General features: G+C 37.9%; 1 protein-coding gene across 1 annotated transcript; it reads left to right on the forward strand.

The window, feature by feature from the left end:
* Positions 1-885: 885 nt before the first annotated feature.
* si:ch211-214e3.5 (zinc finger protein 518A) lies at positions 886-11,223 on the forward strand. The gene is made up of 3 exons (XM_044014500.1): positions 886-1,404; positions 4,559-4,612; positions 6,877-11,223. The coding sequence occupies exon 3, from the start codon at positions 6,889-6,891 to the stop codon at positions 10,876-10,878; it is 3,990 nt and encodes a 1,329-aa protein (XP_043870435.1). The 5' UTR covers positions 886-1,404; positions 4,559-4,612; positions 6,877-6,888; the 3' UTR covers positions 10,879-11,223.
* The last annotated feature ends 4,403 nt before the right edge of the window (positions 11,224-15,626 follow it).

Genomic DNA, 15,626 nt, shown 5'->3' on the forward strand with positions numbered 1-15,626 from the left:
TACATAGGCTACATTACCCCCACAAACTACACACTTTCACAGTTAAGTAAAATATGTAGTTTCACAGTATTTCTATGTATGTAACGTTCTACCAACTCAAATATGAGTTTAAAAATCGATACAATAATTTTAGTATATTTTTCCACGCTGGTTTTTCACCCAAGCAGTTAGCAGTATCCTCCTGTCACCACTTTACCTTTACATCTCACCACTGTTTACGTTGAATATGGAAAACACACCTTTTATCTTTCAAATATGGAAAGCAAATCCTTATTTTATGGAACGCTTGGCAACCCTGTGTAGTCTTGTGTCCTCCTTTTTGGTGCTATGTAAATGTCCACCCACGTTGAACATGTTTCCTTAATCTCTGATGACTCATTATGATTATGGTCATTTATGACAACATATTTCTTCTTTTCTACATTTAATAATAAGATGTATTCCCCTAAACCAAATGCAATATTAAAAATGTGCCAAATGTGCCATGTCAACACCTGTCTTTTTCATATATGCAACAAAACATTTTTATATAGTACATATATATATATACATACATACATACATACATACATATGAATAAAACTTTATACATGATGTTATCTTCCTGTTATGGATCAAATAGGTTTGTACAAAAATGGCTCTTTTAACACTGAATACTGAATATATGGGTGTGTGTTTTGGCTAAACTAACAATCCAACATGGCGGACGTGTTGTCATTGCACAATGTTAATGTTGGGTGACGAGGTAACAGCCTGACATCCTCCATTATTGTTTGTCTCTTCAATGAGTGTGTGTGTAAGTCAGAGACACAGAGGGGAGAGGGGCTGATGATGGAACGATTGTGACGATTTAAAGTTAAAAGTGTTTAAAGTATGTCAAGAAATAGACAATCAAGCATCGGAGACGGACGGAGTCAAATCACAGTGACGCGTTCAATTGGAAATGGCGTAACAACCGCCATTATCGTTTCTTCTCCTTCTTCCACCCAGCACACACATACACACACACACACACGTAATGACGTAGGGTTCATGTCGCGAAAACACCGCCGTACTCTTACGAATGTGTCGTAAATCAGTATATAACACCACAGTGTTGTGAAAAGCTGCCCTAACTGTGTTGATGTGACAGAAAATGCCCTCAAAATGCACTAGTTTGGGTTTTGACGGAGGGAAGAAGCAACACATATTCATCCGCTGCTGCGCGAGCGTCAAGAGCACGGAAGTACCCGGATGAAGTGTCATGGCCGCCGTCGCTGTGGTTCCACAGAGAGGAGAGAAGGAAGGCGAATGTTTCTACTGTGTGTGTGTGAGAGTGTGTGAGTGTGTGTTCTCAAACCTCTGCCTCGTTTCCGTGATGTCGGACTCGGACGGGACGCCGCCTCGACTTCCAGCGAGTTCATAGTAAGGAACAGGATAATTTAACGTAACTTTGAATAGCTTGGCGTGGGTGTGGAGAAGGGGGGCTTGATTTTTTTTGGTGTGAAATAACTGCCTGTTAAAAACTCCTCACTTGTCCTGCACGGGTTGTCAGACATGTTGTGTCCCCGTGTGTACCGAGCGCTTCAGTTGACACAAATTCCACGGAGTGTTTTCAATCCGGAGCGTTTTTGTTGTTGTTGCTGCTGTGAAGTGTGTATTTAATGCAGCAGGCTTTGCTTCCCCTCGCGTTTTCCACCCAAACTTACTCCCGTGGAGCGACCCACTCGGGAAAAAGTAAAAGCCACGTAATTAAACGAGGATGTGACATGGTTTTGTCCAGGTGTTACCCCGTGTTACAGTGTTTAATGTAGTTTCTTGCCAACTTTCTCCCACCATCACCTCAGCCTTGGTGTGGGACATTGACATTTCCTGTCATTGATATTCTGACCAAAATTTTGTGATTAATGTCAAAAAATTTAAGAAGAAAACGTGTTATATGTTAGTTAGTGTCAGAAATGGAAGATACTACTTATAAGTATGTTTTTTTTAGTGTACACTCAAAATCGCTTGGTGTTTGTAGCATTTGAGCAAAGTGTTTTTGTTAATTACATTTTTCTACAGTAGCCTGAATGGACAAATCAGTTGGTACATGAGTTTCACTGACTAACAAACAAACAATGAATGCTGGTATGCTAAAATATGAAATGTTCTAATGTTATAAACCATTACTTATGTTACAATTTTTTTTTACTAACTACCATTTTTACACCACATTCTTTGTCGAATGGAGCGACCCACTTGGAGAAAGATAGAAGCTACGTGATGAAATGAAGATGTGACATGGTTTTGTCCAGGTGTTACCCCGTATTTCTGTGTTTAATGTTGTTTCTTGCCAACTTTTCCCTCCTGTCATTACCTCAGCCTTGGTGTGGGACATGAACATTTCCTGTCACTAAAATATTGTGATTAATAATATAATATAACATATATATTAATTTTAAATGTTAGTTGGTGACAGAAATGTTAAGTACTTCTTATGAGTATGTTTTTATTCGTGTACACAAGCATTCAAGTAAAGCTTTTTTGTAAATAAGGTAACTTGCTCCAAAGGCGGCCATCTTGTGTCGCCATTTTTCTACAGTAGCCTGAATGGACAAACTACCCAGAGTATTGCGTCTTGCCAACTAAGAACAGTTCATCCTTCCTGATATGCTAAAAGACTCCGTGTTTTGATGTTGTAAAACATTGCTAATGGTACAATTTTTTTTTTTACTAAGGACACTAATGTTCTTTGTGGAATGTTTTTTTTTTTTGCCTCTATCATCACCTCAGCCAGACGACAGGGACATTACATCACCAAAATATTGTGATTCGTATGTGAAAAAATTTAAAAAATAATGTTTTTTTTATCTTCCCTTTCTGTCAATAAACTTACATTTTATTGACAGAAAGGGAAGATGCTACATATAAGTATTTTTTTATTTGTGTACAATCTAAATAGTTTTGTTTTCATAGCTTTTTTTGCAAATTAGGACTTACTTTACAGAGGCGGTCATTTTGTGCCGCCATGTTTCTACAGTAGCCTGAATATACAAATTAGTTGGAGTGTTTTGGTTGTTGCTGCTAAGTGTGGTGTTATGTGGTTTTGATGATTTTCAGTGATGAAAATAATAGTTAGTTGCCGTTGTGTGAAGATGTTGATGAAGCTAAAATTACCCTGTGTGTTTTCAAACCAGCTGATCTTAAAGGGGAATTCCAATTTTGTACGTCTGTGTTTCAGGGTCTTAATGCATTTGTGAAAGCTGAAGCAGAATAGTGTCAAAACAACAATAAATATTTAGTGCAATTGTGCCGTTTTATGCAAAGTTATGAATGCATATGATATGAGTGTAACCCGAATAAGACCAATCAACAAGTGTGAAGATTGAATAAATGTTAGAGAACAAAGTCCAGGGTTTTGTGTGTGTGTGTGTGTGTGTGTGTGTGTGTTCTTGACACTCTAAATTTCCACACTTGAGTGTGTGATGCAAACACTGCATGTATGAACATGTCAGAGTCCAGTTATGTTCAGGTGCCTTTAAAAGTTGTACTTAAATTTTTACCTGATTATGTTTTTTATTATTATTATATGAGCGGTGAACATTTAATGTGCTGTGTAAGAAAAATAAACTACATTATTGGGTTTGTTTGTTGTTAATTAATTTTGGCTCAGTCCTGGGTTATTTCCTCCAGCAAGGAGATTCTGTTTTCATCCGTGTCGCTTTATTTTGTAAGTTTGTCCTCCTGTTAGCAACTTCCTGTATTCACTTTTTTGATGGATCAATCTGTATTTTGCTATGATGTTTAGGTCATCATGCAACTATGTTCTCAATTAGTTTTTATAAGAATCTTCCCACTGATGACGTGACAAAAAAGTAAAATTTGCAAGAAATCCCAGTCTCTTAAAATGGGCAAAACTGTAAATAATACTAAATATTAAAAATATGTTTATCTCTGTCAAAAGTCATTGGATTTGAACGAAATTTGTATGTGTACGCAGGACCACACACTCTACCACACACTCTACCACCAGACCAAATTTCATCCGGATTTAACCCAGATTATGGATTAGGAGGCAATTTAAATTTTATATGGGAAATCCAATTTCAGATGTGTATATCTCATCGACATCTTCACAGATCAAGATGAATTTTGTCATTTTAGCTTGCAGTTGACACCCATCTTTTGGACTTTTGGAGTGTTTTTCTTAGTCCTCCAGCCTCAGGGGGCAGTAATGAGTCCAGTCCTGTTACTTACTACAGTACAGTGAGGTTAAGAAGACTCTGGGAACTCAAAGCTGAGATTAACGCTGGTTAGGAGCTTTCCTCTCACAGAGTGTGGGTTTATATTTAGAATTTTAGGTGGCGTTAACAGTCGTCCATGTTGCTTCCTTTCATGTTTTTGTTTATGTTTTTATGCATTGTGAACTTATGTTCACATAGCATTCTTTTATTTGTGTTTACAAACCTGCATTGCTTGAAACTCTGCCTGTGTTTTAATCACTTAACATTTTGTGATATATTTATATTTAGATGTAAAGTAGAATTTTACAACTTGAAAACAAAGTGGTAACTTGTTACGTGTTTCTGTCTCACAGGTGCCGTGGCAACACTACAAGCTTCTGTATTGATGTTTTCCTAAAGGAATACAGGTAATAACTGCCATTTAAATATACTTTCACCACCAACCTTTACTAATTTTGTTTGTGACACTGAAGTCTCTTTGCTGTCCTTAGAGAACATATTAATTAGGCTTTGTTTTGATATTAGAATCTATAAGAACAGTATTAATATCTTGCAAAAGCAATTTGTTGCGTAATTCACGTTTGTCGTGATCTGATATTTATTCAAAATTAGAGTGATAACAGAGCAGTCAGTGAGGCGGCAGCGCACATACCAAGATGAGTGAAAACACAGAAACGCACAGTGATTCTGTTATGTCTACACATTTCTCAGTAGCCACGTTATCTTTATTTCTGTTGAGCAAAACCATAATTTCCTTCAAGTGTGACGGTCATTCCTAATAGTATAAAGTTAAAGCAGTATAAATCTGCTTTAACCATATTTATTTACTTTATTTTATGTCTATATGTCCATGTATTAACTTTAACATTCTGTAGAAACTGTGGATGCCAAATATTATTGGCTCAACATTGGGGTCAGCAACTATTGGCTTTTAAATGAAAGTATTTTTGTTTCAGCAAATGTGACAAGATCCACTGACATGACAAATTTTAGCTTTTTTTTTTTTTTTTAACAATAGCTGAATAAGCTGCTACCTCCTTGACATCTATGCTGGCGCCCTCTACAGCTATTTATGTATTTTACATAATGAAGTAAATTTACATTTACATCGGGCTAGTCAATGTTAGCTGTTGCTAGCAATACCAGCAACGTTCTACATGGTATTCTGTACCCAAAAACGGTGTAGCAACATGTCCACGGAAATAATTGAAGAGTATGACGTGTACAACGGATTTATTGTGAAACAAATAAGACAGAAGTGCGATTGACAGTTAAAATAACAGAGTGTTTTAGCGGTTGACGGAAGTGGCAGCCATTTTGGAAGCCCTTCTCAGGGCATGTGAGGTAAATTGGACTTTCCGAGTTTGAAACCCGACTTGAGGGTGTGTTCCAAATGAAAGGCACACCCTCTGAACTTTGGAAATTGTAATTTAGGACTACAAATTAAACGCACCATGAAGATATAATTGGAAAAATATGGAGTTTGAAGGCCAACACTATAGGAACTCTTTTAAAGTAGTCTGGAAATGGTGGAAATGGTACACTGTAATTAGGAGTTGTTAGAGCACTGGTTAAAGGAGACATATTATGCCCTATATCCCCAAGTTAAAATTGTCAGTGACATGCTTTGGTCAAAATACAATAATGATGAAGCACCATAGCAGTTCAATAACCCTGCCATATCCACCCCTTTCAGAACATTTTGTGCATGGTCCCTTTATATGCAAATGAGACACAGGCAAACACACACCCACTTCTTCCAGGGGGAAGAAGTGGGTGTGTCCTTTTTACTGCGCTCACTTGCTCAGCTCCTGTTCCCTCAGCTCCATTCCTCTCCCCCTCCCTCCACTAGTTCTCTGACAATATCAACATGGCAGCGTGCGTGGAAAACAGCGAGAGTGCCATCACAGGAAGAGAAGTGTAAAACACTGTGCTCCACTGTGCAGCCACCAACAGCTAAGGTGGAGCTCTCCAAGTATACTTACTGGTGGGGTGGTAATATTCCCGTTGAAATGCGCATGCTGCCGCCATAAGCGCAGGTAATTCAACATCGCCTGTTTTATCGCCTATACTTACACTAAGGGGGACCACGAAAAAATGACTGAGTATTCTTTTTCCACACTTTGGTGACTGGTAGGGCCTCCACAGTCCCAAATATAAGTGTTGAAATGTTTGTTGAAAAAGTTGATTTTGCATAATATGTCCCCTTTAAAAGAGGGCAGAGGACAACATCAGCAGAGGTTGTTGGATTAATTAAGACATTAAATTAAATTAAATTAAATTAAATTAAATTAAATTAAATTAAATTAATGTCTGATATCAATATCACAACCTTAATTTTCTACCAGTACCAGTTAATAGTAGTAGTTTTTACACCTTTTATTAAGAGCCAGAAGACATTTAAGGTTACCTTTCCTTTAAAACAGGTCTATACCTTGTATTTTTATTAAACAAACTAAATAGACTATATGTAATTTATCTTATATATAAGATGTACACCTTGAGTTCCACACAGGTGAGTCCCATGATTCCTTTAAGTGTTTGTGTCGGTGCCCATTTGCAGTCCCCCTCCACTGGTAATGGATCGTTCTGTTTTCAGTGTTTGCAAAAAAAAACTGGGGTCATTCCGCATTAGAAAAAAAAAAAAATCACCTTATTTCTTTTCTTTCAGAAATCTGCAACTATGGAGGAAGACCTCATAATACCTCATGATTCTGCCAAAAATTGCGGTATATCCGTAATAGAGGACGGAGAGGTAAAGGACTTTGTGTATAAGCATTTCAGAGAAGTGACCGATGGGTCGCTCTTCCATAATGTAGAAGAATTGTCCCATAAAGAACACGGGAGTTCTATCAAGAAAGATAAACAATCTCTCAGAAAAGGACATTGTAAAAATCAGCAGGGGGCGTTTTTCTCTGGAAAGATTTTAAGTTTCGGGTGTTTAGTGTGTAAAGATGATCTCACATACAGCCCCAATGACCTCCTCAAACATTTTCAAGTGGCCCATGAAGGGACTCTTCCGACTTACCCTTGTGACCTGTGTGGCTTTGTCACAAACAAGTTTCCTACTCTTCAGCGCCACCGAATTGAGCACAGAAACACTCTGGTTACATGTGAGCTCTGCAACGACGACGTCAAGTACTCCCTGCTTTTGGTTACCAGACACTATATGATGTGTCACAGTCAAAACGGACATTTCAACTGTGACTGGTGTGACTTTACGACCATGGATGCCGGGACATTTGTCCAGCACATCCATCATCACAACGAGACTCACTGGAAGTGTCCGGAGTGCAGACACATCAGCTTGAACGAAGAGGATCATGAGACGCACATGGAAGCTCACTCGGGGTTGTTTCCCTTCACTTGTCCGATCTGTGGATTTGGTGCGGCACTAAATGAGATTCTGAAAAAACACACTGCAGCTGTTCACAAACGGTACAATGAGAAAAGGAATTCATTAAAGAACCTCGAAGACGGCAGCACTCCAGCATCTACAAACTTAAAACAGTTGCTGAAAAAGAGCGGTAACTCACAGGAGGCCCAGAGGATAACAAAACTGAACTGCCTTTCTGGGAATTTAACAAATCAAAATGGCCGGCTAATCAAACCAGAGCTTTCCATCGAGGAGACCCACCATAATGTGGATCGGACAAAAAAGGACAACAACTGGAGTAAAGTTGCTCATAACTTAGAGCACTCATTAATGTTACAGGACGGTGATAACTCAGCAGGTTCTGATGTTGCAAATCACAAAAATCCCAACGGGCTCACGGTTCTGATGGTTAAGAACAAAATCTCTCTTCCCCCCAACTGCACAACCAAAGTGATGGGTTTCAAAATGGTTGATGGTAAAAAACACCTTGTCCTCAAAGTAATACCAACAGTAAAACAAGATTCAACCATCCAGAACAACCCCTCTTTTGAGGACGTGGCACCAAAACCTGCGTTAGATAATGGCAAAAGCTCAGTTGAGAATGGGGAATGCCCTGATGGTAAGAGTTCATCATTGAACACCCATGCTGTCTCACCAAGAAATGGGTCTTGCTTACAGTTGGAAGAAGACGATATTATGGCAGTGAAGGTCAAGATTGAAGAGGAAGAAACTTCTGTTTGCAACCTTGACACCACCACACACAGAGTTGATAACGGGGCCCAAGCCAATTATCCTTCCTCAACTTGTGCAGATTTCTTGACAAATGAAGATTTGGGTGACCAAAGTCACCCAAGTCAAACATCTGGCTCTGAGAGAAGTACTTCAGATAATAACCTGCTCTCTGCTACTTTTAATTCTGCTACAACCAGCCACAGTTTTTCTAAAATAAACAGCACTGGTAAGGTCACTGGTTCGTCATCACTTTCGAGAGTTACCCAGGAAACGGTGCAATTTACATTAGCCGACAAAAATACTGCTTCATTACCATTGACTGACTCAGAAGCCGACGAACACACCGATGACCAGTTTTGTCATAGCACGCCAGGGAAGATTAATGGGTTTAGACCTGTGTTTAATCATAAAAACGGACAGCAGCATTTTAAAAGATTGTCGTCAACTTCACCACTTCAATCAGAATCATCCCCAATCAATTCAGCTAGCCACAGAGAGAGTGCAGTGGGCTCTGAATCCTGCACTCAATGTTCACCAAGTCAAGAAGTATTTACCTTTCACAACTATTCCAAGGAAACGTTTTGTTCTTCACTTAACACTAACCATAGCTTTGGCAGTATGTCTGAACTCTCTGCCGACAGAGAAAGTACATGCGAATCATCACAGTTTAGCTTTGCAGAGTCTCGAGAACCAATCTCAGGAGAGACACCTCGGAAAGATTCAGACGATATGGACAATATGTCAGAGAGTGACATTGAGGTTGATGAATGTGTAGCTAGTGTTGATGATCCTCTCACTGAGGATGAAAATTTTGACTCGGTTCTCCAAGACTTTAATATAATCAAAGTAGAAGAGGATTGCATTCCCATATCCAAAAAACCTCCAGAAACAAAGAGTAGTTCCTTTGGCAGTTTTGTGGAAGAACATTCAGACACAATAATTTCCCAACAACTTAATAAGGATAGAGTAAAAACCTCAGGGGCTTGCAACGATGCTTTGAAACAAACAAAAACAACTTTGCGAATACTTCAACTGCCAGACTGTAAGCAGCCAGTTCTCCTGAGGACTGCTGAGAATCGATTTGCCATGCCAGTGCAGGTCAAGGCAACCCCAGGTTTCAAGCTGATCACTAACTCGGCACATCCTCAGATTAACGTATCGTACATGACGCCAAGTGCAGAACGATCAAGTAACCAAACTGGTGTAACTTTGTCTCCAAACAGCAGGAGGTTAGCTGTATCAACACCAAAGGCAGGGACTGCTGAAAAAGCGACAACTCTTCTCTCTGCTGTTCAACCAGGTTTAAGTACCTCCTCAAATCACTATCTCATCCAAAGTCCCGGTTTAAAGGGTCCTGTACTTCTTTCAAGCTCATCACATAATACACCCAAGGACAAATCAGTAAAGACACAACCTACCTGTTACTTAGTACAGAAATCTGTTCCATTTGTCCACACCCCTAACAGTAATGCCCTCAGACTAGCAAGTACACAACTCCCAGCAAATTCCAGGCCAGTTCTGGCCATGCCTGTGAGTGCTGCAGACAAATCCAGTGCTCTGCAGTCTGGTCGACAAGCATTCCTGCTTCGCTACATTTCTCAACCCAAATCTGGCCTAATTTTGAACAACCAGGATGGGATTCAGTGCAGCCAAACCAGTGAAAGTTCTGCAAACAAAGTCCTAATTAAATTTGTTACTCCTTCCAGTGGTGCCCCCACCTCAAGTGGTCAACCTTTGTTTTTGGCCACCAGACCTCAGACCCAGTGTTTTCTGGTGGCTTCAAACAAAACAAATGTAAATGTCTCCAATGGAGTCAAGAAACTGATCACCATCCAAAATACTCCGCACAAAGAATCCTGCATTTCAAGCCCACAGATGAATGTAAAGGTGCAATTGCGTGAAGCAGAGAAGCCAGTTTTAGCCCCAAGGCCAATCCGGCCCCCAAGCCAAAGGAAAAGGAGGAGGAAAGCATTATTTGATGAGCTTCCAGAAACTTTACATAAAGCAAGAAGGTTCTCAAATCGAGCGCTAACTGACAAAGACACTGCTGTGTTGTGGAAGCCTGTCGCCAAAGACGTTGAAAGGACACTACGGCTTGCCCCGTTCAATTCTTTACAGCAGATCAAATGTCCTCGTAGGTACCAACCTGTTGTGGTGCTCAATCATCCCGATGCTGACATTCCTGAAGTAGCCAGTATCATGAAGGTTGTGAACAGGCACAAAGGCTTTGTCACTAAGGTCTCTCTGTCTCAGAAAACTGTCCAAGCTCTCGCTGAACTTGGTGCTCAAGGGAAGAACTACTCAACCAAAGGTGCTTCATCTCATAACGATGATCCAAGACCTCGGTCAGTTCAGAGTTCTGTCCGAGAACGATTCATACTGAAAATGAAGTTAAGGAAAAAAAGCAGAAGAAAATATGAGGTTGTGGAACCGGGTTGCCGACGAGTGTCCGCAGCGTTTGACTGCTGGTTTTGTGGTCGTCTCTTCAACAACCAAGAAGACTGGATTGGTCACGGCCAGCGCCACCTCATGGAGGCAACTAGAGACTGGAATAAACTGTTTTGAGAGTTTTCCGCTACCTTTTAAATGACTTTATAATATTCTGTCCTTTTTGAGGTCGAACAAAATTTTTGAAGTTGTATATTTTTTAATGACTTTCCATTAAGCGTTTGTTCACGTCCGTACATAATTCTTAAGTGAATTGTAGTTTATCTTTTCAAAAGGTGCATATTCTTGTAAATGATGTACTGCAAGCATGATTTTTTTAATCATGCATGCATGCACAGGTCACATTGAACTGTGAAAATGGTACACTGTAATTAGGAGTTGTAAGAGCACTGGTTAAAAAAGGGGAGGGGACAACATCAGCAGAGGTTGTTGGATTAAATTTCTCAGGTGATTTCACATTCATTTGATTTGTCATTTTTGCGCAGAAATACATATATAGATATATATAAAAAAGAAGCATTGGCTGAGTTTAAGGGACTTTTTGTATATTTTATTATCCTGCACATAAGGACAGGAAGCCGTTGTACAGCCGGACTTGTAGACTTTCGAGTTTGTTTGTTTTATGCGCTTATGCGTTTTATGCGATAATGGAAAATATTCTGTCCAAATGATTCCTTTTTAATGTACATTTTAATTTAACAGGATACCAATTTTATACTATACTTATCAGGAGTAGCTGAGTAGGATTTTTGTCAACCTGTATCACGCTTATGTCGGAGGTAGAGGACGAGATTTTTAATTGCGTTTTTTTAGTCTGGCAGTGACCTAAAGTAGAAAATCTTTTTAAACAGGGAAACTTCACCACTCAATGCAAATACTTGGGGAAATGAATCGATCCATGATAACAACAATAATAATAATAATAATACACCCTATGCAATTTCAGTAAAACTAAGTTTTCTTAATGGCACGCAAGTCTTGGATCTGTTTTTATATTTCTGAATTTTTACGATAAACCATTTTGTTTTCAGAATGTACCTCGGATTATTTTCTCGATTTAATACTTGTTTGGTCCGTAAAAATGATAGAACATGTTGAAAACTAATTCATCGATTATCAAAACAGTTGATTATTAGTGACTGATTTATAATCGAGTAATCGTTGCAGCCCTACTCAACATCTGGCCAAAAATAGTTTCATTTAGTTATTAGCATCTGTTGTTATACCGCATAGATAAATACATGATCAATGGTTAAAAACATGATTTACTCTAAATTTACTTTATGTCATGGATGATGATGTTCACTAAATTGATGATGTGGAAACGACCTTTATTGCAGATTGTATGGACAGCAAGTGCCGGAAAACAAACCTTGATGACGGCAAATTTAAACAAGGTTTATATGACAAAACAGTTTTGGAAAACTTTAGCAGTACACTACACACACACGCATACACTGGTACACTAAGAAATTGTTGCCCGCATCAAATCTCTGTAAATAATAAACCCACTATGAAATATCGCAGTATGAGCCACTTGGACCACCACTTGCGGAGAAATGTCACGATTGCTAGAACGCGAGTTTTGCACCGCGCCATTCGCAACCACAAGATTTTTTTTGTGTGTGCATACTTGGTAGACTGACTCCCTCGCCAACTTTAACGGTCTCGCTAGATAAAACGTCAACGCTGAATGGTTTTGGTGTGAAGTTAGAGCCAAAGTTGAAAATACGAATCTCCTTGAGTTTACGTACACTCTCGGTTCAAACATATTCGCAGCATTAAGCTAGAGGTCTTTATTTTTAATGTGAGTGGTTTGCTGGATCAACCCAAAATCTCACATTTTCAACATCAAAAAAATGTATCATTTGTGAAATATTTCACCCAAATACCATAGGGGATGTTATTTTTAGTTAAATAGAGAGTGATGTTGTACTCCACGCCCGACAGACTTTGTATTGTGATTACTGAACGTGTCTCATGTTCGTTTTCCCTGCATTAATATACTGTAAATCCACCTACCGTCCACTTCCGTGTGCTGTACATACATTTATTTTTACGTTTGACGTATTTGCGGTAACAGGAAGTGTTACCTCTGTATTTTAAGATTGTCTTTCATGATGATCCGACTGTGGGAACCTGAATGTTTTATTCCATTCAATATGCAAACGTGACTGAGAAATGCAAGCCATGCGTTTTTGTGTTTTAATTACACCAGTCTCCTTGTTCTGTCTTTCTAACTTTAGTGACGTCCAGGTTTTTTTGTTTTTTTTTGACTAAATTAAACCCAGTCAGCAAAGTTTAATCAAAAATTTTCAAATTGGTACCATTTTCTAATGATAGTCCTATTACTATTCCCTTAAATCTCAAATATTGGTGAGTTACTAATCAAATCAGACCTACCTTGTCGATACACTTCAAATTCAGAGCTGTTGCCAGCTTCTGGTTAGCCTAGCATAGTGCATAGTGTCTTTTTAAAAAAAATAGTTTAACTTAAAAAAGGCACTTTCAGAGAAGTACTTTGTCGCGTCTTTGGTGACTTAACCTTTAAAAGATTTAGAATTGTCATCTCTCACAAAAACCTGACACATTTGGTCCTAGTGGCATAAAATGTCATCTTCTCAAAAATAAGTGTTTTTAAAGGGTTAAACATTAATAATTAAATCTGCTAACTAGGCTACATACTGACTTTGCTGATGTTAATATTTATAATTATTGCAAAACTGGTGTCAACCAACTTTGCTCGGCTAGCTAGCTCGCTCCACTAAGCTAGTTTTACCATTGACGTCATGTTTTGTTCCCTTTAGCTTCATCAAGAGGCAATTTTATTCAGATTTTTAAAAAAAAAAGATTTAAGACTACCACGTAAAATAATTCACATGGTTTATATTTTTTTTTCAGCAGTTTTTTGGGATCAAATTCAATCATGTCAAAGGGCTAAATGTGAACATTTTGCTCTCATTTACTTGAAATAAGAAGACATTGCAACTATTGTCACTCAGTTTGTGATTTAAAATTTCTTTCAAAACAAATATATGTCGGCGTTGTGATGCTATCATGCTAATATGGTGAAAACATTGTGTCACACGTTTGATTTATGATTATTAACAAGACAAGTATGCTGTTGAATTTCCAGTTTTACAACGTAAACACTGTTTTTATCGGTTTCTTCTTCACTGTTAAGGTGGTTTCTGCTACTACATGGGCTTTATTTTGAAAATCTGTCGGGATGATGATGAACTCATGATGTACAGTAACCTGTTCACTCTCTTTCCTCACATGCTAAGTGCCTCTAACGTCCTTTGGCAGGTTGACAACGTGTACTGTATCGTTCTGTTTAACTTAGTGCTTCACTCTCCTCTAAATAAATGTACATATTATGGAAATGACACGTTTGTACGTTTGTGTTTTTGTTTTTTTTACTTTAAAATTTAGCTATAAATACTGACAGATTCACCTCAGTGTTATTAAGACATAATATTTCGAGAAAAGATTTGTACAATGATGAGAAAAGAAATTTATTACAAGAAAAATATTACGAGAAAAACATTATCACGAGAAAAAAATTATATCACGAGAAAAAAGTATATTATGAGAAAATATGTTTTACGCGAAAACAAATCTGACAAACAAAATGTATTAAGAAAAAAATTACAAGAAAAGTTGTAACATTACAAGAATACGAAGAACAAGGTTAACTTTTTAGGAATCTCTGTTGTATTGAAAATGTCGCAGACACTGCGCTCCCTGCAGTTCTTCTCCTTCTGACTCCAAAATCTTAATTCCTAAATAATCCATCTCTAAAACCTCTGAACACAAACATATGAAAGCAGCTGTAACCTCAGACATTTCCTCCAATTCTGAGTGATTCTTTCCTCAGAGGAGACTCAAATTTTCTTACGTGATCTTTCCAAAGTCCTGATCCTGATGTTGATGTGGAGCTAATCTGCCAAAAGATTAAGTTATTCCCTTCATTTTTAACTTTGGTCACAAGATAATCCACACTGTAACTGATCATTAATAATGTTATGATATCAAATTTAATTTCTTATTTTAGGTTCTTCTGTGAGGAACCGGGATAAAGATTTAAATATAACACAGGTGAAATTACAAAGTCAGTTCCCTCATGTTGACGTCAGTACCTAAAGGATCCAGATGAGGGCAGCACAAGACAAGATAGTGCAGGATGTTTGACCTGTGACTCTTTTCTTTTTTGCTGTCATTGTGTAAGAAAATGGAATTAATATTGACCCAGATATTTAATAATTCACATTTTTTTACTCTATTTAGTATATTTCCTCAGTGTCACCCTCAGTTTTGTCAACTGAAAAACTTTCATGAACTGTATTTGGTCATTTTCACACAAAAAACCTGTCAACAATCTGCATTTAATATGAAATTAAGATACTTTTTTACTAAACATTTTTATTAGTAAGTAGCATTTTCCCTCCATGAAGCACTGTATTTGTTGAAAATGCAGCATTTTAATGTTTGCACACCAAACAGCCATGATTAAACAACTTAAGTTTTTTTAAGTATATTTTTGCAAATATTAGTAGAATATTTTACATTTTTAACCACTTTATTCATGTTTTTTTGGCTGTATTTCTACATATTTCAAAAAAGACATTTGAGACATTAATGTGACTTGTTTTGCAGCAGCAGAGGGCGTTTGTGAATAAACAAATATTACAAATAATGACATATATATATACAGTATATACATATATAGAGATATATCTGTATAAAAATAAAGATGTGGACAACGTCAGCAGGTACACACAGCGTTTGAGCAGCAGAACAAACAATTCACGTCTGCAAGGATGAAAAATAGGTCACGTTCACGTCAGGAATATCTGCATAAT

This window comes from Solea senegalensis, linkage group LG18 (assembly GCF_019176455.1).
Source record: "Solea senegalensis isolate Sse05_10M linkage group LG18, IFAPA_SoseM_1, whole genome shotgun sequence".
NCBI lineage: Eukaryota > Metazoa > Chordata > Actinopteri > Pleuronectiformes > Soleidae > Solea > Solea senegalensis.

Excerpts from the sequence above, each read along its gene's own strand:
- si:ch211-214e3.5 (XM_044014500.1), top strand. The coding sequence starts at position 6,889 with ATGGAGGAAGACCTCATAATACCTCATGATTCTGCCAAAAATTGCGGT.